Below are 26005 nucleotides of genomic sequence, written 5' to 3' on the forward strand. Positions count from 1 at the left end.
ATGGCTGTGGCCTCTCGTCAATCATTGCAAGAATTCTTGGATGTAATAGCAGCTGCTCCAAACTTTTCACCAATGGTATATAATGAAAACAATGGTCCTTAATGGTTAGAACTCTGAAGTCTCCACGTTTCGTATAACATACTGTTTGTTTTGCGACAACAATCTCGGGTTCAACTGGTTGTAACAGTTCTTTGATGGTCTTATCCTGCAAATGGTAGAAGCAATTTGACTGAAAGGGTCCACAAACTGGTCAAATACTCCAATGGCCTCACTCTTTAGTTGATCCAGGTCCCCAGAATGTCTCTCAATCATATTACTCATTTGCTGTTTTAGGTGCTCCAATAATGCAGCCTGATATTGCTGGACTCCACTCACCATTTGGTTAACAGCTCTCTGGGAAGGACACAAAAAAAAACTTCCATTAAATATTGTTAGTGACATGCAATGATCAAACTAAGTTACGTCCACCAAAACTATAATTAAATAATATTGCCTTCTGCAGCTTTTAACGTACAATATGTAAAATTTGATGACAATGTTTACATTAAAATATGTAAATTCATTAGAAATTGGCTGAAGACACATTCTTAAGTCAGGTGTTTAACTGACATACCTTAAGCTGTCCACTTGTGATTGGATCAGCCAAGATGCCAGGTCTAAACAGTGCCTAAGTCATTCTACAGTTAAAGTGCATCGCTTTTAAGCTTGCTACTAACAATTCATTGGAATTGGCTTAAATTGCTTAAATTAAATTAAATAATTTGAATGGCTTAAATTACCTGTGTCAGTCGATGGGTTTCTCTGGCTTGAAGAAGAAATGCAGTTGCATGTTTAGAAAGGTCAACATTCATGTGACCCTCACCATCTTCTTGAAATCCACTCTGAAACACATTAACAACAAACATATTTATTAAATGAAAATATTGGCATTGGTTGGTAGCTACACCAGACAATCTGACAGTAACTACCTGGGTAAGATAGATTTCTCCCTATAAAGGTACAAGATGGGTGTATTTTTACTGACTCATGTCATTATTTCAAACATGTAAAATCACAACTAAAATGGCAAATAAAATAAAACAGTACTTGAAAACAGATGAACAAGAAAAGAAAAAAGGGGAAAAAATAAAGCGAAAGGAAGAAAGGACATAGACATTTTTTATTTAATGCAGGAAAGGGAGTAGGAAAAAGGATACACTTATTTAATCCTACCCTTTTATACACTAGCTAGTTATTATCCTGAGCCTGTTTTATAATCATCTGTATATTATTTTATCTTCTTTAAATACATCTAATCGATATACAATAAACTATACATGTAAAACTGTTACAGTCATCTCTAAAAAAGTTATGACAGCTATTTAATTTTAGTGTACCTAAATTTATTTTTCTTGAAGTTACATTTGAACACATCATGATGACACTTTATATACCTTTGCCTAATAGTCATTTTACTGAGCCCACTTTGAACGCATCATTAGTAATGCTAATCACTCCTCCAGTTAGCTAATTAGCTTTTACCCTGCTGATTTCAACAATCAACACCTATTTCAATATTGGATAACTGTTCACTAAGTTTGGATGCATTTACAACAGCGGATGGATGAGTAAAAGACTGTCTGACCGGACTGCAGTTTTGTGTCTCTACCTCCTGCTGCATCTCTCATCCACTTTTCAACCAAGGTGAGTTAATCTGAGCCTCATACTGTGTGTTTGAAATCAAATGTAGGTTATGCGCTTCATTCATTGCGGAGCTGTGACCTAATGTCAAGTGACATTAGGTCACAAGTTCGATTTGGAGGGTGAGGAGTTGTAGGATGCGTTTGATGTGGTATTTAAGTCATCAGCAGCACATTGAGCTAAAAGCACATTGTGTCAAAAAAAGGGAATAATGGAGTGAGCATGTCATCAAGGACTAGTCCTCCATGTCTGACCTAAGCATATTCATGGCGTCATAACGCATATACATCTGTTTGCAAGAGTGTTTCACATTTTTATAACTAATGAACAATAATTTCTCCTTAATAAATAAATACTGGTTTATAGATGAATTGATAGGTGTTCATATAGTTGATTTCAGTTCAGTTGGTTGAGATATTCAACCTCTGAAATGGAACAGATCGTTTAGTTATACTTGTGCAGAGCTGACACTGCTACATTGCAATTTGTGTTATCACAGGGGGAAAAAGAAAAGTTGCCTTTTGCAGTAGTTCTTTATCTTTTATTTTACAGGAAACTGGCCAAGAAGACTCCAAATTACCGGCAGTTCCTCCATTAATGAATCACCCATGCGACAGACATCCAGTCCTGTGAGTGCAACTCCTGCAAAGTACGCAACCCCTGAAAAGGTTGTGAAGGTATCCTTTCCAGAATATGTATTGCACACCGACACCGAACTTGAGCAAGTCAGACAGCAATACTTTGAGTTGTCGAAGAAAGGTGAAGAGCGATGGAGAATCACACAGATATCCATCAAAACCAGAAATTACAGCAATGGCAAAGAGAATAGCACCCCATGCTGCAGGATGAAGGCATCAAGAATACATGGGTAAGTGAAGTGCATCCAGTTGATGACCAAAGTGCTTCATGTCAAGACATTTTTATTAGCGATTTGAAAAATGTATTAAATGTCTTGTGCATGTTACTGTGTATGCACAGCTATATAAAAGTTTGTAAAATGTGAGCTCCCCCAAAAAAACACTACTGGGAGACAGTCAAAGAGGTAAGGCTGCAACTAATTATTTTCATTGAAGATAAATCTGTTAATAATTTTTCAAGATTAATTGATCAGTTGTTTTATCAATAAAATGGAAGAAAGTTGTGAAAGCCCAAGGTTACGTCCTCAAATGTCTTGTTTTGTCCACAACCTATAGATATTCATTTCACGGTCATAGAGGACTAAACAAACTAGAAAATATTCACATTTCAGAAGATGAAATATAATTGGACAGTAATTTACACAAAAAAGAAAGGAATGACTCAAAATGATCAACTATGTCAAAGTACTAGGTGACTGAGTGTTCTGCCTCTAGTGATTCCTTACTTGCGATAGTGTTGTTCAGTTCCAGTATTTAATGAGTGCTCCTGTTTTAGTGTTTTATAGGACTACAAAGTGATTGCTTTCGATTTTGGTTTTTATTGTACGAAGCACTTTGTGTTACATTTTGTTTGTATGAAAAGTTCTATACAAATAAAGTTGATAGATTAATTTAATAGTTGACAACTAATTGATGAACTAACTTATCTTTGCAGCTCTACAAAGAGGCGTCGTCTTGAGCTGCCAAGAGACACAGATGAAATTGAGTCAAGTGACTCAACCATCATTCTGGATCGGTCCACAGAAGGGAGTAGCAGCCCAGACTGGAACGGTAAACAAAATGAGCTAGAAGGTGAGTTTTAACATTGCATTTACACATTTCCCCTGTGAGGTATTTATGTTTCAGATAAACTAAAAAAAAAAACATTATTGAGTCAAGATGACAGTCCTGACATGACCCAAGTAAAAGGCTTTAAAATGGACATCTGAGGATAGCCATTTACACTATATTGGTGCTGTTTTATTATCAATTCATTAATATTATTTTAGAAATTAACTCAACAGAAATCTGGCATTATACCATCAGTTTTGTGTTGTCTTGAGAAGTCAACTAAAACTATGAGGGACCTATTATGTAATTTACCGAGGGGATTTCTTGAATTAAATGACTGCTAGCTGGATTCCTTACACTATTAACTGAAATGAACTGTTAAAATTATTTGAGGGCTTCTGATAATAAGCAACTGAAATTTTTATTCTGACAGTCTAAACTTCTAAATCAAAATCAATTGTCCTCACTGTTTGGCTGTGGTAGCGAGATGTCACATCCGTAACGATCCTTAGAGTACATTATCCTGACAGAACGATGTCTGTTATGTGTTTAAGGAAAAAGAAGACCCCGAAGCCTTAGTGAAGAAGCACCCTCTCCCCTGTCCAGTCCTGATAGTGAGTTTGTCCAACTGCCTCCTACCTGTGTGTGGTGGGCGTGTGTGAATTTTTTTAGGGGTGTACTTTTGTGGCTAATTGCAATTGTATTTGACTGCATGACCATATGTGTTTATAGCAAGTTGTTATAATGCATTTAGTAAACAGAAAATAATTAAATTTTTGCTTTTTGCATTATTGAAATGAACTCGCATTCAAATGGTTAAAAATGAGAATAATGAATTAGTATTTGGTAGTAAGGATCAGGACTGAAGTTTCTTAAAATAAACTCCCTAAAAGTGTATTCTATAAATGTATGATTTTTTTATGGCAGATTTTTGACACATCTTTTGTCATTTAACAACATGAGATGAAGTTTTTTAAAGTGAGGCACATTGATTAGGTATTTTTGTATCTTCCAGCAAACAAGCCTGCAGATATTGACAGTCCAGACACTTCCAGTCCAGCAACCCTGGCCAAGCACTACAAGACCCTACAAACATTGTATAAAAGAAAAAATCCAAACCACCAAGATGTCTCTCATCTCCTGGATTTGGAATTTGTAGCTAGAAGAGCATTCATTGATTCAAATACCATTCGCGAGGAGGACAGACACGATAAAGTTCTAGAAGCATATCCTTGTTTCAAGGACATTGGACATGTAAGTCAGAAATGACTGCATGATGATGACAACCATAATGTTTAATATACCAATTTCCTCCTCCTAAGTGATACATTCAAACGTCTGTATTGGTATATTTAATAGGTGATGGAGGAGCTTCAACGCATTTTGGATAGGGATAATGGCAGCTTCATCGATGAACTGAAGGGAAGGGTGTGACTTCTGCCAGAAGGTGCAGTTTTTCGGTGTATGGAAAAAGATGCTGAAACCCTCAATGGGAATGGACCAAGGTAAGAAATGATGTTTTGGTGTTTGGTGTAGTGATCAGTATTTAGGGTGGACCTTCAGGTATGTTAATTGTCAAGTAGATGTACTAGTGTCTTGTCATCCTTTTTCATCTATGATGGCTATCCCGTCACTTGCTGAATGTTTGTTTTTTAAAGCACTGTATCGATTATATATCTTTAATCAGATTTGACAATGTGCACTTTGTCAAGTAATGAATGTTTTCCTTTACAGCTGAACAGGCTCTTGAGATCCTACGTGTGCTGCCATCACTGTTCCCCTCCATGTCTGCTCCTCCAAAGAGAGTACGGGATGCAAGTGAGGCTCTGGCGCATGTCCTTGAGGTGAGCTGTGTAAAATGTTGCAGTATTAAAAAAATTAGAACTGAAAGTGATGCCTTTGACGATTCTGTTCCTATACGGTATGTTCTAAGCCTTGTTTTTGGAAAGATGATTTTCACTGGTTACATGTCTGTGACTCTCAATGTCACAATATGTACAAAAATGGATGCATCACATGGTAGCAGATTTTATCATCCTAATAAAAGCAAGACTAGCCTAGCCTTGGTTTTCACTTCAGGCTGTAAACACTACAGAGGGTACTGGTTACAAAATACCAAAATGATCCTTGAAACAGAAGTGCATTATCCTTATAGAATGATGTCTGTGTTGTGTGTTAAAGGAAAAAGAAGACCCTAATGTCTACTTGAAGAAGCGCCCTCTCTCCTGTCCGGTCCTGATTGTGAGTCCGTCCAACTGCCTCCTAGCGGTAGGAGATGTGCCAATAACTACGTTTCCAAAAGACAAAGTTACTGAGGGTGCTTTATACCTCTTGGCGTACTATTATACACTACACCTTACGTACCCAAAGTGTGTAGCCACTCTGCTTTCAGTCATACAGATGGAGGTCCTCTTGGACAAAAGTCATGAGAGAGATCTCACATCATCTTACAAGAAGAGCATGGCTGAGTGGAGAGCTTTTATTGGCCAATAAAACCAGTGGTCAGATGTGGATGTGGTCAGAAGTGCTTCCTCTCTCCCTACAAGGCTACTACAGTCCACATTCATTGCTTTTGATTCTTGGTTGGAATTTATCCCCGTGTTAATAAGGGGCACAGGACAATGTCAACCAACATGCCGATATCCACCGTTATATCGAACTGATAAAAATATAGTGTTGTTTATTCTGTGATTAAATGCACAAGGTTAATGTTATATCTTTACAGACTGAAACTGCATATCTTGTTTAGTTTGAACAATGCAGTCCAGTCGTGCCTATCTTTAAGTTCATTTCAAGTTTTAAGTTAATGTTGAGATTTAGCAACAGTCTGTTCAACAGATGTTGCTAATTTAGGCTTTTCTAATGTGAAAGTGTTAACTGACTTAGGTTGGGATAAAATTGAACATAGCGGTATCTGTTATTGGCCAGTTGAGTTGTAAAATGTTAGCATAGCTGATATTGGAAAAAATCCATTATCGTGCATGCTTAATAGTAATAATAATACAATGGTCATTGGCGTATCGGGGACAAGTTGGTCACATGTTCATGGTAATTGAAACCTTTTAGTTTGAATGTTACAATAATAAGCACTTAGTATTAAGAATGGATGTCAGAGGCTGAGCAGTTTGTGTGCCTAGTAGTTTGTCTTGAGGGGCTCATGGGTCAGATGTTTGGATCCGACCGTAACTACTCGCTCACATATTTGGACTGTTCTGCTATGTTTACATATTGCAGTTCCATACACACAATGAGCCAAAATGTTTATAAAAAGAAAATGTCTTTCTTTATGTAGTCCTCAGTTTATGGGACTTTTTGCTGTATAAACACAAAATAAATGTGTTGGATTAATGCAAAACTAGTTTTCATTTTTTCTGTTTTGTAAGAAGTATTTGAATGTCTTGAATCTAGAACAGTATTACTATTGTAGAGCTTACAATAAGGTAGATACACTTGAAATGATTACGGGTTGGAAAATTATGGCAAAAAAAGCAATGCCTAATACTAGTAAGCAATGCTAACTTCAAGACATTTTGTCTCAAAATGCCAATTTCTAATCTTATGTCAAGTCGGTTGTGGACTTAAATCTAGAACAGTGTCACTATTATAGAACTAAAAATGAGTTTAATAGACTTCAAACGAAGAGGACAACATGCTACTTTTGAGAGGAAAAATACAAATTTTGAGCATTCTAAGCTTATTATGAGACACAAAACGTCATAATACTTGAAAAACATGGCTAAGAATGAGTTTTCCCAGCTATTTTCAAGATCTCTCCTATCTTGTAAAGCTTAAATCTAATGTCTTATTTCAAGATATCTTATCAAGTGAATTTTCACTTGTTCCACTGGCAGATTTTTTTGCTTATTACAAGCAAAAAATATCTTGTATTAATTTTTTTTAACTTATTTCTGGAGTGGCCTTTTTCAAGTGCATAAGAATAAATCTACAGCAAGCAGGTCTATTTAAAGATAAAACAGACTGTCTTAGTCGAGACCTAAAGGAGGCCTCAGAGATTAAAAGATGGAAAGCACTCCTCACTGAGATTGTTGTTGTTGTTTGTGATTTTAGTGCAAACTGAGGATGGTTTTTGACTCGTATAGAGATTTGAGGAATCAATCTTTTTGGGTGTGAAAATTCAGCTGAAGATTTATGCTAGTTGTCTGAAATAGAGATCCACATGTTTTCAGTTCCAATCTGATTCTGATTCTGATATCTTATATCATTACTATTACTATAAGACAATTACACCAATCCATGGCTCCAACAGTTGTTTTTGGTATTATGTGTGAGGCTACACAAAGCTGGAGTAAACCCAGCAGTTCGTTGCATTGTGCTGGCTTGACATACAAACAGGAAGTAGCAACAGCTGTCAAGTTTTTCAAATTAAATCTTTTTAACTGAAGTGTAAAATGTGTACTTAACATAAAGAAGGAGCGGTTCCATCTCATCTGATCGTCGTCATGGAGACGGTTTGTGGACACTTCTCTCAGTTCAGTCTGAATATCTTCAAAGTGAGACTCAGTGAGCTGAGAATGTCTGAAGAGCCCGACCATATTTCTTGATCAGTGATGTTGATCGGTGCAGTCAGTCCCATATCTGATACATAAATGACTTCAATATTGGACCAGATACCGATATAAGATCGGATCGGTCCCATCTCTACTCTGAAGGTTATCTGTATTGTTCTGGCTTTTAACTGAGGTCTTTCATGCAAAGAGACAGAGAACACTGAATGCACCATGTTGCAGACCTAGACATTTTCATTTGTCATCACTGCTGTCTTTATTGTCCTGTGAGCCCTTAAGGTGCAGGGGAAACATGTCCCGCTCTCTCTGATCAGTCCACCTCTGCTTCAACATCGGGGTTGGAAATGACCTTTTCTATCTACCTGCCACCGTGACTGGTGGATTCAGAAATCTACCAGCTACTCTTTTTTTTATTTAAATCAGCCACTTTATGTTCAGCAGTATTGTGTAAGAACATATTATTTCATAATCAAGCCTATAGTATTCAAGAATGAGGCTGTTTTATGAAGTGAAATGTTTGAGCTATATACTGACATGCTGTTTGTCTGGCTCGTAAACAGAAAGAGTTTATTATGTGTTCAGGTAGTTAGACCAGAGAAACATGTCTCTGTGTGTTAGCTTCTTACTGAAGCTGTGGGGTTTGGAGTTACTGTGGCAGCTTAGATTGGATAATGTCACACAGAGACTAAGGTGAAGACATTCAGATATGTTTGTAGCTTCATTAAAGAAAACAGGGAAAAACTATTTCTAAACGAAAAGTCCAAAAGATGATGATGATGACAGTCAACAGGAAATATTTCAGACCCACTCACTCTTTTTGTCTAGTCTCCCCTCACCCCTAATGCACAGGTAAAAATAAGGTAAGCCACGCCCACTTCTAATTACCGGAAATCCTATCAAACCCATATAAAGGAGCATAACATAACAAATAATCAACTGAGGTAAAAATACGCATTATGGCGCCTATAGGAGTTTTGTTTCTCTCCTGTGTTTGTACTTTCTGAGTTTTTTAAGTAGCTCCTGCTGAAAACATCCTATTTCCTGGTCCGGCTGCTTCAAAATAAAAGCATTTCAAAGATAGTAAATAGGGTCTTTCATGGAAAGAATTTGTTGATTTTCTATTACTCTGTCGGGAGCAACAGCATTTACAGCTGCTCCTTTGACAACAAGTCACCGCCACAGCACGTTACTTTAAATCATCTTGGACTGAAGACAACGAGACATCAGGTGAAACACCTTCAGCAGGTAGAACTGCTGAAATGGAGATGCTAACCGCGCTGCCCTGGGCTCAAGTGACACCGAGCTAAAGCATTTCAGCACAAAGCCCATGATTGTAAACACCGACACCCACTCTGACACGAGGAGGGGGCGGGGCTCTTTGGTCACTGAGCGTGCAGGATGGCCTGGATAACTTTTGTCTTCTTCTCTCCTTTAGGTATTCTACATGAATCCCCGTTACATCCTCTTCATCCACCTGGTGGTGAACGATATGATCCAGCTCACTACAACAATAAGCCTGTTTGTCTTAAGTTATATCTTCTACAGAATTAATGCTTCACTCTGCTGCCTCATCGTAACGATGGCTGTCTTCACCACTGTCAACACTCCACTAAATTTAGCCGTCATGGCGATGGAGTGCTACATCGCTGTTTGTTTACCTCTGAGACACGCTGAGTTGTGTACTATCAGAAGAACATATGCTCTGATTGGTGGGATTTGGGCCCTGAGTGCTGTCACTACACTGCCCGACGTCTTCATCTTTCTGGCAACTGAACCTGTGCAGGTGTTTCATTCTGCCATTTTCTGTGAGATTAATAACGTGTTCAGACACCCGGTACATGAGCAAAAGAAGAATGTGTGCTATACGATCTACCTGATTGGTGTTTGGCTCACACTCTTGTACACCTACGTGATGATCTTCACAGCGGCTAAAGGAGCAGACGGAGATGCAAAGAAGGCCAGGAATACAATCCTGCTCCATGGTTTCCAGCTGCTGTTGGCTATTCTCACATATGTTTACAATCTGATCAAGATGTCTCTGATCTACTGGTTTCCTAAACATTTTGTACATGTAGGCTTCGTTTTCTACATCATCATCCAGATCCTTCCCCGGTTCATCAGTCCCATCGTGTACGGCCTACGAGACAAGATGTTCAGAAAGCATTTAACTAAGTATCTGCTCTGCACAGTGAGAACAAGCATCAAACCGTGGACTGCAGCTAAACCAAGCGGCAGCATCCAGAGTTAAGAAATGAAATCAATACGGAAGTAAAAAACGCTGCAGTTCCTCAAGTTTCCACTTGGGGCTGTCAGCAGAAGTCACACACACACACACTCATGGTGAAATGCCCATTCTGACAGCAGAAATAATCAGATTCACAGCCTGGTACAAAAAACAACAACATTTGGGTCTGAAGAGTTTTGGTTAAAGCTGGCCACACACAAGACGATTCTCAAATATAAACCGATTTTAAAAATGTTGGAGACCAAAAACATGAGGACAGCTTCAGATTATTTTTAATATTAGAGTCTTCTGAACGCACACACGAGACGACTTGGCAAGAACAGGAGACCACACCTGCTGTTTGTAGAAACGACTTCACAGAAACTCGAGGGACCAAACTTCTGATTTTACATGATCAAACATGGAGGACGATCCACATTGCTAGCTGGCTCTCCTGCAGCATTCACAGGGGAAAACTGAAAAACTATACGGATGTGATCCTGGCTGGGAAGATAGATTATGAGCAGCTTTATTTAATTTGCAAGTTGAGGGTTTGTTGTCATAGTACGCAAAACCCGTTTGGTGACGGTTCCAAGTCTGCTCGCTCTCATTAGAGGTGGGAAAGAAAATCGATTCATGTAAAAATCGAGATTCTTCTTTTCTGAGATTTAAAATCGATCCAAAACGTCCAAAAATCTATTTTATTTTATCAGTCACTCCCTGCTCAGTGCTAATGCTAATGCTAGCTCTTTAACTCAGTAGAACGCCAAATGGAGAATCAAGAAGTTCAGCCAGTCTCACAGATGACTGGAGTAGATCCTGAAGTATGTACTAGGGGTGTGCACGTGTACACGTGTAACCGGTGAGTAAATCATAACCGTTTAGGAAAAATCATTCAACGAAAACCGTTTATTATTATTTTTTTTAATTATTATTTTTTATTATTTTAAAATGTTTTAGAGACACACATTCAATCATCTCTGATCAAAAATAACAAATACTATTTATTTAGAGATGAATAAAGCTACAACTGTTCCACTTTGACAACGTTACTGCACTCACAAATGCACCTATTCCGCTTCATCCGGGTAGGGGGGATTGCGCAGGGTCAGGCCCATTCGACTACGACCATATTACTAAGCGGAGGAAAAGAAACTAACGCAGAAATCCTTTGTCTCTTGTCCTTTTAAAAAATAGAGATTTCATACTCATCATGGTAGTTGTTTTATCATAGCCTTGTTATAGGCCTAAAATAAATACATACAGGTATTTGTTTTTACAAATTCTATGGCAAGTTTTCTGTGTTACTTATATAGCCTACTTCATAAAGCACAATTGTATCTGTCTGACAACTTTGAGTGGCAGCAGTGATGCGGAGGAATCTTTCTGAAAAGCGGCTGCACCCTCCATTGGTTGTATAGCATGACTGCGGTCCACTTTTCTCTTAACCGTGTACACGAAAAAAATGACGTTGTGTAACCGTTCACACCCCTAGTATGTACTCATTCATAAATAGACTTTGAATCCAGAATCGTTTTGAATCAAAAATCGAAATCAAACCGTAAGACACCCAAAGATTCCCAGCTCTACTCATTGGCTGCTTCAGGTTTTCCGTCTGAGGCAATCCGACCAGGAATCATAAATATCAGACATGTTTGACATTTATGATTCCAGAGGGGGGAGGCTCCGACTTGTTCGGGAGCAGTAATATAATCATAGTGACAACACACTCAAAAGATCGGATATGGCAGGCCTTAAATCAGAACGCGCCGCCCTGACCGTGGTGAACAGGCAAATGGGCCCAAAATCTTCAAGGGGGCCACCATCTAAAGGCTGACTGATTGAAAAAACTGGCAGTGTGATATCTTTTCTGACTGGGATAAAAAACAAAACAGGAAGTTCTACCAAATAATAAATGTAATAAATAAATGTATATTAAATGTAATGAGTTTCATGGGCTTCAATATGAGCTAAATCAACTTCATTGAACTTTACGTCTGTTACTCTTAAGGCTGCATAATATGAAAAAAAAATGTGATGTGTAATAATATTGTTGGATGTATGAAAAGTGATAAATAAACTATTATCAAGGAAACTTTGGTATTTACTTACAGCTATTTGCAACAAATTTCTCCTGAATCTAAAACAAACACGACATGGTTTTTTTTTACACTAATTTGTCTGATAACGAGCATGAACTCCATCTTACTGCATCAAAATGATTTAAGAGCCTGGCTGTTACACACTAACCTCCATTCAACATGTGAATAGTAAAGTTTAAAGATGATGAATGGAAAACAGAAATGTCAGCGTATGTGAGGAGAAGGAAAAAACTGCCAGGCGCTGCACTGATTCATGCAACCTCTCCAACACGTCTTGATGAGATTTCAACGATGAAATTTGGTTGTAAAGAGGGTCAAATCAGTCCTGAACCAGAGACTGTAGATATAACAGTCCCCTGTCTGTTCCTGCAGGGGGGCGCTGGAGTCCCATCGATGGCGGTCTCCATGTTGGAAATGCTGTCTCAGTCTAACTTTCAGTCAACCTAACGACAGGCTGAGAGCTGGAGCTGAGGCGGGTTTTCATTTTCATTTTCATTTTACCTTTATTTATTCTCGAGAAATCATTGAGGGCAACCCTCACTTACTATGACGTCGAGAGTACAATTAAAACGAATAAGAGACAAAAAGACAAAAAACAACAAAGACAAAGAAGAATAAGCAGTAAGCAGGTAACTACAGTTAATAACATTTACACTTCATGAGTACAGTGAACTGTGATCAAGTTTTAAAATTGACCCATGGTAACCATTGTATTGAGTTTGAATGTGTTTTGTATTGTGTTCCAGGTGTGTGCAGCACAATAGGTGAAGGATGTTTTCCCAAAGTTCGTTTTTACATGTGGAACCGTTAACATTAGCCAGTCACTTGATCGAGTCTGATACTGATTATCAGCCCAGATTAATAAAGAAGTGATGTATGCTGGTAGATTATCCGCAAGTGATTTATAAATAAATAGCAGCCAATGCCATTCACGTCTAACTGTTAGTGAAGGCCAACCAACTTTATCGTACAGGATGCAATGATGAGTGGAATATTTGTCACCAGTGATCTGAGGGTGGAGTGATAAACTGTGTCTAATGATTTTAGGGTGGAGGCAGAAGCATGTCTATAAATGACATCCCCGTAGTCCAGAACAGATAGGAAGATGGCTTCAATTATTCACTTTATACTCACTAAAGGGAAGTTCATTTTGTTTCTGTACAAGTATCCAATTTTCTGTCGTAGTTTAGTGGTTAATGTATCAATGTGAAATTTAAATGAAAGGGATTGATCCAACCAGATGCCAAGATATTTATAATGAGGTACTCTTTCAATATTGTGACCTTCCAGAGTTGTTATATGCAACTCATTGTCTGTGGTATTTCTGGCTCATGTAAAGAGCATGTATTTAGTTTTGTCTGCATTCAGTAATCATTTTAAGTCAAGGAGTGCATTTTGTAATTTGTGAAGTGCTTCTTGTAAAGTTTCCATTGCTAAGTGTACAGTCTCAGCAAAACAATACAAAACTGTGTCGTCAGCGTAGAGATGGGCCTTACAATTTGTAAATACAGAAGCAATATTATTAACATATAGATCGTGAACAGCACAGGACCCAATACAGAACCTTGTGGAACCCCTTTTGATAGTGGTAAGTATTCAGAGCGATCAGATCGTACAGTCACACATTGCAATCTATTAGACAGATAATTCTGGAACCATTTAAATGAGGAGTTGTCAAAACCAACATCATGTAGCCTCTGCAGGAGTATGGTGTGATCAACAGTGTCAAACGCTTTAGTTAAATCAACAAAGAGGGCAGCACAGTATTTCCCTTGATCAACAGCAGATACAATATTATTTATGACAAAGGTAATTGCTGATGTGGTGCTGTGTTTTTTTCTGAACCCAGACTGGTGAGGACTTAATATAGAATTTCTTGAAAGGAATGACATTGTTGACTAATGTCTCCAGGATTTTAGAGAGGCTGGACAGTTTGGAGATTGGCCGGTAGTTGTTGAATTTGTCTATATACACCTAGCACAGTCAATGATCTGTTACAAGAGATTTGAATTTGTAGAGCAATACATTCAAATGAGTGAGGTATAGAGACGGCATTTAAAACAGTAACAGATATAAAGTCATTTACATATATAGCCACGCCACCTCCTCGTCCCTCTCTGTCTTTTCTGTACAAATTGTAATTATTTATTGCAACTTCCGAATCATGGATACTCTTTTTAAGCCAAGTTTCTGTCAGTACAAGGATATCTGGGTCAGTTTGTGATACAAGAGTTTTCAGATGGTCTAATTTAAACTGAGCACAAAGACATCTAATATTTAAATGCATAAAACCTAAGCCATTTCTTGACTTAAAAGTCTGTGGGTTAAATAAAACTTGCTCAGAGTCACAGGAGGGCCCACTAGCAGATAGCAATGGTTTTGGTTTAATTAGAACTAAGTTATCCTGGTTACAAAACCGAGAATCTAGATCCTGTCTAATTTTAGTGGAAAGAAGTGGCTTCATGCACCAGTAGATGGAGCTAGGGAGCCATCTGGACGATGAGAGTGGTAAGGAGAGAGAGTTCCGGTCGCTAGTGTCCAGGTGTGCAGAAGGGTTAATTTGTCATTTGCATCTTGCGGAGGTGATAGCATAGAAAATGTTTGAGGCTAGCGCGTGATTGCCTTGAGGATTTGGGTGGATGCCATCTCTATTAAAAAAGGATGCACACTCCCAGAACATATTGAAGTCATCAATAAAAACAAGGTTGTTTGAGGAGCACACTGATTGTAGCCAGGTGTTCAGGCTAATCAACCTGCTGAAGCGGCCTACACCTCGATGGAATGAGGGGATCGGTCCTGAGATTAAAAACAGATTTTTTGCAGTCCTCTCTTCCTGTACAGCTCAACATGTCCATTGCATTGCATGATCAAAGAGTGTCATCTAGTGGCCAAACACTATGTTTACAACTGCAACATTTATAGACAACATTCACAAATAAAATGGAATGCACAATACTAAGTGGACTTCTCATAAATGATATAAGTGACCACCTTCCTGTTTTTGCTGTTTTTCCAAAAAAATTTGACTACAGAATGAAATCAAGTCGATCACATGCAAACTTGTTAGACTTAAAACACCAGACTACATTGCTGCCCTCAAGATGGACCTAGGGAAACAAAGTTGGAATGAGATTTGTGCTAAGGATGACCCCAAGAAAGCTTATGAGATGTTCATGACCATACTAAATGCACTATATGGAAAAAACTGTCTGTTAAGAAAACATACAAACAAACAAAACTATGCTGACAAGCCATGGATTACTAAGGGGATAGAAAACGCATGCAAAAAGAAAAAAATATTATATAAGAGATATTTAAAGAAAGAACAAAAGACTTAGAAAACAAATATAAGACTTATAAAAATAAATGAATTAGCATCATGAGATCTAGCAAGAAAGAGCATTATTATAAGTTATTGGAGCAGAATAAGAATAACATACAAGGAACATGGAGAGTGCTAAACAGTATCATTAAAAACTGAAAAAGCAGATAGCCCTATTTACTTTGTAAACGATAACAACACAATGATAAATACAACAAAAAAAATCACCAACGAATTGAATCATTATTTTGTTAATGTTTTATACAATTTAGCAAATGCTATTGTAGAGCCGACAAATAAAGAGGGAGTAGATGAAGATATTGTTTATAAAAACTCTGACACCATCTTTATTAGTGGTGTTGATGAAAAGGAAATACTTGACATCACAAACAAATTTAGAACAAAAAGTCCACTGATTGCTCTGATATTGATACTGGTCCAAGCTATTCCCGGAGCAATACAAATTAGTGTCATCAGCAAACAAAACAAATTTTAACAATTTAGACACTCAACAGATATCATTTATGTACAGTATAAATAGTTTGGGGCCATAGTTTTTCCAAAATTTTTGAGAACTGGGAAAGCAGAGAGATTGGTCTATAATTGTATGTCTATCTCCATTTTTCTAAATAGGGATGACTTTTGCTGTTTTCATTTTGTTGGGAAATATACTGTACCTGTTTGGAGGGATTGATTGCAGATATGTGTCAATGGCTTAACAATACATTCAATAATGTTTTTAACTAGCGACATATCAATATTAGGAACTTCAGGTCCGTCAATGGGTGTGGTGTGACCAAGGTTTGGAATTTTGATTTAAAGCACTTGCAGGAGCCCATTAATTGGAAAAGAGTATGGGAAAATGTATCTTTTTCATCCCGGAATTACAATTAGGGGTTAACTTACAAAAAGGGGTTAACTTGTGGAATATTTACGCCATGGAATTAAGAATGTATAGATCACTTTCCAGATTTAAATCTTTGTTTAAAAAAATGGTGTTTAACAAATATAAAAGGTCGGTTTGATTATTTTTTTGTGTAACTTCTGTTTTGTTTTTGTTTGTTTCATTTTTTTTTGTAACCAAACTAGTAGTGTCTTAAATAATAAGATTTGTAACAAGGGTAGGTGTAATAAGCTAAAGCTTCAGCCTACACCTTTTCGGTCAAAATGTATTTTTTCTTGTCTTTTCATGATTGCAAATGCCTTTATACATTTCTTTTTTTTATTCTAGCATTTCAACGCATTTCCTAATGGAAACTTTATATTAAAAGTGCGTCTGATACGGCAGATTTTAGGATAAATCCTTAGTCAGGGACAGTTTACTTTTAACCATATAGCCTAATCTGAATCTTTACGACTTTAGGGGGTGCTGGAGGCCTCCACTCTCCTGTCTCTAAAAAAGGCAGAAAAAGCCCCAAAAGGGGCGCTGGTGGATCAGTGGTTAGTGCGTGCGCCCTATGTGTGGAGGTTGTAGTCCTCAAAGTGGGCGGCCCAGGTTCAATTCCAGTGGCTCCTTTCCTGCATGTCATTCCCTACTCTCTCTCTCTCTCATTTCTGACTCTATCCACTCTCTATCCATTAAAGGCACAAAAACGCCCAAAAATACATCTTAAAAAAAAAGAAAACGCCACAAAAATTAGTCATAAAAAAATGACAACTTTATTCTCGTACTATTACGACTTTAATCTCGAAATGTGGTTTTCTCCCTGTCGGGGCCCTAATGCTTCTTCTGTAGTGGGTAAACTTTCTCTTTGTGAGGTCATCATGTTACAAACTAAACTCTGAATGCTCCGATGAGTCCCCTGATGACTGAAGTGTGTTTTCCTCTTGGAGGGGGAACAGACGGCGTTCTTCTTTAAAGGTTAAAGAGACGTGGCGGTGAGTGAAGCCTCTGATAGGAGAAACTCCTGGAGGATTCTGATTAAAGATCAGCTCCACAGGGATCAAACCCAGAGACTCATTACTGACACTGACCTTCTGAACGCCTCTCTGTGGACGCTGATGCAACGCCAGTTTGTTCATCTTTGTTTTTGACTCTGAGCTGGATAAACACGGCGCCATTTTAGGCGAGCAGAGCGGGAAGTGAGTGTCGCTAACCGGATGTTACGTCACTTTTACCGCTCACAAACACAGCTGAGCCCCCAGCGTAGAGGAACAGTGAAGAAGAAGAAGAGCAGCCTGTGTAACTATGGCAACAACATGAGTAACCTGTATAACCTGACCACGCCCATCGTCCTCCATGTTTGTTTCTAATCTGAAGTCACATTTGATCACGTGAGATTCTGTGAGATCTCATGTCTGTAACATCGTTACTAACAGCAGGCGTGTGGTCTCGTAGTCAGGCAGAATCGTCTAGTGCAGGGATTTCCCGCCTTTTTCCTTGGAGAGAAAAGCATTCCTCTCACAAAAACAAACATTTATCATTCTGGTAAAAGGTCAAAGGTCATTCAGGTGGGTTCAGTCTGCAGCAGGTTGTGTTCTTTACCTTTTCTCTCACTGCTCCTCCTCTACTCTGAGGAGTCTCATTGGTCAACAGAGCTGTCAATCATGGTGTTTTATAAACATATCGTTTTATACCGTTATTTTAGAGATAGGAGAGTGGATCGAGTGAGAAACCGGGGAGCGAGGGTGCATGCAGGAAAGGAGCCACATGATTACGATCTGATGGCACATTAATGAAGGAATTAATTATTTAAAGATATCTAAAAGAAAAGTCTTAATTGCTTATTTGGTTAAAAATTAAAGCTAAGGGGCGCCAGTGGACTAGCGGTTAGTGCATGTGCTCCATGTACAGAGGCTTAAGTCCTCAAGAGAGGGTGGCACGGGTTTGAATCCGACCTGTGGCTCCTCTCCTGCATGTCGTCCCCCTCTCTCTCTCTCTCTCCCTGATTTCTGACTCTATCCACTGTCCTGTCTGTAAAACTTAAATGTATTCAAAGCCCAGAAATAAAGCTCGTAATAAAGATGTTCTTCACAGCTTTAAGGTTTCTAAACTCAACTTGACGTTAAAGTCTGTCATCATTAGGATCAAACTTTCATCTCCTCAGAGGTCAGTGAAGTTCACTGATTCATGTTAAAGTTTATAAAAGAGTACAAACATGAGGAACGAAGCTGTCCTCTTCTGGGACCGTCATTAGATCATGATCACGTCTCCAGAGAGCGTTTAGTTTTATAACCTCTGATCAGCTGTTCTCTGTGAGGACGCTGCAGCTCGTAATGATCTGAGTCCTCACAGATCATTATTAAAGGTTATCTTAATGACAAAGAAGAGAGACGAGGGTAATAACTCCCTCTGATGCTGTGTGTGTGACCTTTACTAACAGACTCTAATGAGGGCTGATGGGAGAGATGCTCGTTTGTCCTGCAGCATCGTTCACTTCCTGAACACACCGAGGACTCGTGAAAATGTCAGCAGGTCCCTAAAGTCCACCATGAGCGACTGCTCTGAAGAAAGTCTGAGGAGGTTTTGTTTCAAGAGTCAGGCTGAGACACAGAGGATGTTTCTATTGTTGTTTACAAGAGTAAAGAAGTTCAAGAATGAAGAAGAAGAAGACAGACTCTAATCAAACTAATTCAGCAGTAAGAGCCTGAATCTTGTCCTTCATCCTTTCAGAGCCTGAAAACCCACAAAGTTAGAAAAGACATCAGGCCCTGTGTCCACCTGGCGTTTGTTCCAGGCAGAAAAGTGCTGACTGTGCGTTCAGGAGTTCTAGCATCAAGTGTTGCATAAATAGAAAAGCGCTGCACGTCCGTCCCGTCTCCATGACAACAGTCTGGTGACGACGGCCGCTGTATGAGCGACACTGCTCCGTTACTTTTTACAGCATGTTCTATATTTGAGATTGTTTATTTCCCGATCAGACACGGAGCGAGGAGGACGAGGGTACAAGACACAATTTGTAAGAGGGAATATCAAACTTTTGGAAAAGAGCACCGGTTATGTCTACAGCGCCTTTCTGAAAAGTTAAAAGAATTACAACTTGAGCGCTCGGAGCAGTTGCACAAAAAAGGTGCTCGGAAAAAAGACGCTGGGCGCTGTGACTTTTCTCCAGCTGAGAACGCTCTCTACTCATTTAAAACAACTGAAAAAAGACGCTCAGATAAAAAGCACTCAGTGGACACGATGTATGAATGATCCGGTGTCAGCAGCTCTGTGGAAGTTCAGACGTAGCCTAGCTTGTACCTGATGTCAAATAAAGGAGGAAGTTCACGCTCTACATTAAAGAGATAGTTCCAACGTAGGCTTGAACTTCAACTTTAACCATGGGTTCTCAACTGGTGGGTCAGGACCCAAAAGTGGGCCTTTGAGTTTTATCATGGTGATCTTAGTTTAACTGTTAGGATGGTTACGTTCCATATCTTCACATGAAGCAGAGCTGAAGGGCTTTTCAGTTAGGTGTTTAAAAGTGAAGCCAATCCTGAAGTGTAACATCCTGCAGTTCCTGGAGTGTCCACTAGAGGCTGGCTGCAGAAGCACAGGAAGTCACATACACACCCATTCTAAAAAGCCTGTTTTTACAGCAGAGATGAACATGTTTACAGCCTGGTTCAAAAAACCAAATAGGTGTGATTAGCTCATGTCTGGATGGACACACACTGTACGGGGGGTGAATGTTTTGATGACTCATCAGTTTTGATTTGATGAAGGATAAGAGTTATTCACAATAAGGCGTGTAGCTGACCTGATTGACAGGTGGGCGCGGTGTAACGGTTTGTCAGGAGGTTTAAAACCCGCCTCAGCTCCAGCTCTCAGCCTGTCGTTAGGTTGACTGAAAGTTAGACTGAGACAGCATTTCCAGCATGGAGACCGCCATCGATGGGACTCCAGCGCCCCCTGCAGGAACAGACGGGGGACGTCACTCAGGCTTTATACATTTATATTTACAGTCTCTGGTCGGAACACAAAAGTGGGCCTTTGAGTTTTCTCATGGTAATCTAGTTTAACTGTTAGCATGTTAGCGTGAAGCAGAGCTGAAGAGCGTTCCTGTTAGGACGCGGTGAGCGCTGCGTGATATGGAGTAGAGCAGGCGGGGAGCACACACACACCACAAGAGAGAGAGATGAACCGACAGCAGAAGATCGTAGGGGGTCTTTGGTACCAGCAACAGGTTTCCACCAATCAGTGACGTCACTGTGACACTCCAGTATCAAGGATTGTGGGTAATGTAGTTCTATTCCTGATATTGTGAATAAACAATGTTTCTCTTGAAACGAGATAGATGGGTAGATATTAGATGAACTTGTGTCTCCTACAGGAGCATAAACTATCGTTTCACACTCAGGTAGCTCATGGTCAGTCTACCTGTGATGGTTATGACATCATGTCTCATAATCAAATCCACTAAGGAGAACATCCAGGACTTTTGGAAAGACAAACATGGCCTAAAAAATATCTAAAAAAACATATAACCTATGCTAGTAAACCCCTCCCCCTCCCAGATAAAGTCATGTAATGGTTTGAGTGACAGGCCTCCATTAATAACCAGACTTAACTGTTTTTATAAATGGATGTCACAATGAAACGGACTGTCAGTCTGCAGAACTCGAGACTCACCCTCCTCCTCATAAAAAGCCGTCAGACTTTCTCTCAGACTCTATCTGCGACTTCTCAAAGTGGAGACTCAAAGACACCGTCCGAGGTAGGAAAGTTAGGAATGTGTTCACGCTGCTGCGCTGTGATGTAAGAATGTTGTTTACTCTGCATGTTGTATTCTTTCATGTAAACTGTGTTTATGGTGTTTTACTGCTTTAACACTTCCTCTTCACCGCTGTCTGTTTTGAACTCTTAAAGTCAGAACATTTCTAGAATCATTGAACAGCTGAGAGTGTGACAGATCGCAGGAGGGTCTCGTGTCTTTAGAAAAACTCAACAAGTTGATATGGTTCAGATAATGTTTCAAGGTAAAGTCGGGCACACTCTGACCTTCAAACAAACACTGAATGGTCTCAGCTCTACACCGTCATCAGTCTGTTGCTCTCCTTCACTCCTGTCTTATGAACTGAATGTGCACAAGTGTTTTTATATTCAGCGAGTTAGACTGAAACAACTGAAAGAGTTCATTTTGTGTTTTCCTTCTATTAGTTTGAATTTCTATGTTTTCATCCAAGATGGTTGTTCTCATCTTCTTTTGAAAGACAATGGCTGGGCATCTAATCCAATCTCAGTTGTGATTGTATCTTCCCACGATGGTTTAATCTGCATTATCTAATTTTCATGATCACTGTGCCTCATGATCTCAAGTCGTGTTCGTCTTGTCTGCATGTTTTGTTTCTAGAGGGAACGATCAGTGCAGCATAGCATCGCAATGTTTTGAGTGGAGATATTTTATTGATTCATGGTTTGCCAAGTATCGGAATGTTTTATGATATTAACAGCAAATATGCTTCTTTTTTTATTTTAATTGTTGAAGGGGTTTACTGCAGTTATTCAGTCGTTCATGTTTACGTTTCAGTTCAGTTCCATCAGACTGAAACACCAACAGTTTAGAGTGTGAGGTGCATGCAGCCTCACAGGGTTTAACTTTAATCACAGTCAGTCTGAGGGCTCGACTCCCAATGTGTAGAAATAAAAAGATTGAAGTGAGATGAATACGCTGAGAGTGTTTTCTAATTTGACAACACAGTTCTTGATTTAGTTTGAGTTTGTGTTCATAACATGCAGTTAAAAAAGTTGAATCGTAATATAAAAAATATTCCAGTAGAAAACAGACTTTATGAGATGTGTGAGTTGGACAGTTGAAACAGAGTCCCATTTTCTTTTGCATTGTTACAAAATCTGATGATTTAAGAGAATTATTGTTTCATGAAATAAAATCTGAAATATTGGAGCGGACAGATGTGCAGAAACTGGAATGGCTGTTTAAGTTTCATGTGTTTAAACTTGATAATTTTGTTTCAAAAGTTTGGAAAAGAAGACAGGATATTCTGTTTAATTAGTTTGACTTCTTGCTTTCTCTTTCTGTTTCTTGAGAATGATTATAGTTTACCTAGTGCACTCTGATCCGGGAACATTTTTCAATTATGGTGTCATGTAAGCCCAGCGTGCAGAGACCGTAAACAAAGTGCATCATGAGAAGAGCAATAACAACGAGTTCTCTTAGAAGTCTTCTTATCTCTTAGAAGAACATTTTATTGAAGCAGATTTGATCAGTTTTGTAACTTGGTAATCGATTGCTGCTCCCTCGTTTCACTCTGTGCATAGTGGCTGACAGGGTCCGAAATTAACACCCGGCAAGCGCCAAGTGCGGGTAGATTTTCTGTTTGGCGAGTACTTTTCAGAGGCGGGTAAATGTTTTATCAAAAAGTCAGAATAACTATGCTGTAAGTATTCAGCACGTTTGATGTAGCCTAGCTGCAGCTACTTTTCCCTGCTCCTCTCTCTGCTGTCATGACTGTGAGCATCACGGGGCACGCTGAGACACACCAACATACACTGCAGCGCGCACACACACACGCGCACGCGCACACGCACACGCACACACACACGCACACACACACACACACACACACCGGAGCGCCAGCCACCACGCGCACCGGTTTACTTCTCGTGCTTCAGTAAACAGTTGATCCGTGATCCGTACGGACCGAGTCAGGAACACGTGATCCAGTCAAACGGTCGGTTCCCTAACCCTCCGTTCACTCTCACCGTGTCTGCAGCTAACTTAGCGAAAGCAACATCATGAGTCTGTGAACATCTCCACACAGACTCTGTGAAACAGCGCTGTGTTACAAACACTTTAGATAGGCTAGCGGACGCTGAATGCACGCTCCACTTTTCTCTTCCATCACGTGCAGCAGGAGCAGTCAGAGATAAACACACGTCCCATAACGAACAGGCTGATTATATTAAGTGTCTAATATTGTCAAAGCTAAATCAGGAGAAAACTTGTTTTGAGGATTAATAATTTATTATTCGCTGATGGATTTTTGTTTTTAGTCTGTAATGTTGTAATGCAGGGGCGGTTCAGAGGGGAGTGGGATGGGGGGGGGGGTCTGGGAACTACTGCCTACAAATAATACAAAAAGAAAGGCCAGGTGGCAGGAGGCAGACCCTGGTGGCTGATATAAGCGGTCCAGCTTGGAGAGTGGCTGGTGTTGATGAATATCAGGTTGTAGCTCTCCGTCTACCCGGCTGTCTTTAGAAAGAGGTGATGGTTTTGTTACAGAAATACATACTGATGAGAAATCGACCAGAGAAGCTGCTGAACTTTAGCGATAACTCCTGAAAACGTTTGGGATCTCACATAAACTTTCATAAGGTCTCCAAAAAGTACGTAATTTAAAGGACTCTGTAACTTTCTATGGACGGAAGACCCGAAGAGAAAACATTATGTTGGATTTCTGATTTACAGAAGACGATTAGGGCCACTGAAAAACATTTTTTGGTTCTGACTTTTTTTTGGAGATTCTGGTTCTGAGAAAAAAGTCAGAATTCAGAGATTATGTTTGAGGTTTAGGTTTACAGCATGCACCGAAATAAAAACCTTTAAATATTGTTTCTCTCCCACAGACGCCTCAGATGAACTCGATGAACGCCTCATCTAACGTCCGTAACGTGACAGGTGCTGTGAGTTATCCAGACGTTTACAGCAATGCTGTGGCCAAAAATGTGATCATTTTAGCTCTGGGCATAACCATCAACTACATCAACGGTGCGCTGATCCACACCTTCAGGAAGCACCAGGTCAGAGTGTGTTTGTGTTTGAACCAATCAGCTTCAGCTTTAAAACAAAATGTTTTCAGTGACAACGATCGTCTTCTTCTCTGCTTCAGGTCCTGAACGTGAATCCCCGTTACATCCTCTTCATCCACCTGGTGGTGAACGATATGATCCAGCTCACTACAACAATAAGCCTGTTTGTCTTAAGTTATATCTTCTACAGAATTAATGCTTCACTCTGCTGCCTCATCATAATGATGGCTGTCTTCACCACTCTCAACACTCCGCTAAATTTAGCCGTCATGGCGATGGAGTGCTACATCGCTGTTTGTTTACCTCTGAGACACACTGAGTTGTGTACTATCAGAAGAACATATGCTCTGATTGGTGGGATTTGGGCCCTGAGTGCCGTCACTACACTGCCCGACGTCTTCATCTTTCTGGCAACTGAACCTGTGCAGGTGTTTCATTCGGCCATTTTCTGTGAGATTAATAACGTGTTCAGACACCCGGTACATGAGCAAAAGAAGAATGTGTGCTACACGATCTACCTGATTGGTGTTTGGCTCACACTCTTGTACACCTACGTGATGATCTTCACAGCGGCTAAAGGAGCAGACGGAGATGCAAAGAAGGCCAGGAATACAATCCTGCTCCATGGTTTCCAGCTGCTGTTGGCTATTCTCACATATGTTTACAATCTGATGAAGATGTCTCTGATCTACTGGTTTCCTAAACATTTTGTACATGTAGGCTTCGTTTTCTACATCATCATCCAGATCCTTCCCCGGTTCATCAGTCCCATCGTGTACGGCCTACGAGACAAGATGTTCAGAAAGCATTTAACTAAGTATCTGCTCTGCACAGTGAGAACAAGCATCAAACCCTGGACTGCAGCTAAACCAAGCGGCAGCATCCAGAGTTAAGAAATGAAATCAATACGGAAGTAAAAAACGCTGCAGTTCCTCAAGTTTCCACTTGGGGGTGTCAGCAGAAGTCACACACACACACACTCATGGTGAAATGCCCATTCTGACAGCAGAAATAATCAGATTCACAGCCTGGTACAAAAAACAACAACAAATGGGTCTGAAGAGTTTTGGTTAAAGCTGGCCACACACAAGACGATTCTCAAATATAAACCGATTTAAAAATGTTGGAGACCAAAAACATGAGGACAGCTTCAGATTATTTTTAATATTAGAGTCTTCTGAACGCACACACGAGACGACTTGGCAAGAACAGGAGACCACACCTGCTGTTTGTAGAAACGACTTCATAGAAACTCGAGGGACCAAACTTCTGATTTTACATGATCAAACATGGAGGACGATCCACATTGCTAGCTGGCTCTCCTGCAGCATTCACAGGGGAAAACTGAAAAACTATACGGATGTGATCCTGGCTGGGAAGATAGATTATGAGCAGCTTTATTTAATTTGCAAGTTGAGGGTTTGTTGTCATAGTACGCAAAACCCGGTTGGTGACGGTTCCAAGTCTGCTCGCTCTCATTAGAGGTGGGAAAGAAAATCGATTTATGTAAAAATCGAGATTCTTCTTTTCTGAGATTTAAAATCGATCCAAAACGTCCAAAAATCAATTTTATTTTATCAGTCACTCCCTGCTCAGTGCTAATGCTAATGCTAGCTCTTTAACTCAGTAGAACGCCAAATGGAGAATCAAGAAGTTCAGCCAGTCTCACAGATGACTGGAGTAGATCCTGAAGTATGTACTAGGGGTGTGCACGTGTACACGTGTAACCGGTGAGTAAATCATAACCGTTTAGGAAAAATCGTTCAACGAA

General features: G+C 39.6%; 1 protein-coding gene across 1 annotated transcript; it reads left to right on the top strand.

Annotated features, from left to right (window-relative positions):
* Positions 1-24069: 24069 nt before the first annotated feature.
* Positions 24070-25216, top strand: LOC136179363 (odorant receptor 131-2-like). Its single transcript, XM_065955537.1, has 2 exons — positions 24070-24225; positions 24315-25216. The coding sequence occupies exons 1-2, from the start codon at positions 24070-24072 to the stop codon at positions 25125-25127; spliced, it is 969 nt and encodes a 322-aa protein (XP_065811609.1). The 3' UTR covers positions 25128-25216.
* The last annotated feature ends 789 nt before the right edge of the window (positions 25217-26005 follow it).

Source organism: Labrus bergylta, chromosome 5 (assembly GCF_963930695.1).
Source record: "Labrus bergylta chromosome 5, fLabBer1.1, whole genome shotgun sequence".
NCBI classification, from domain to species: domain Eukaryota; kingdom Metazoa; phylum Chordata; class Actinopteri; order Labriformes; family Labridae; genus Labrus; species Labrus bergylta.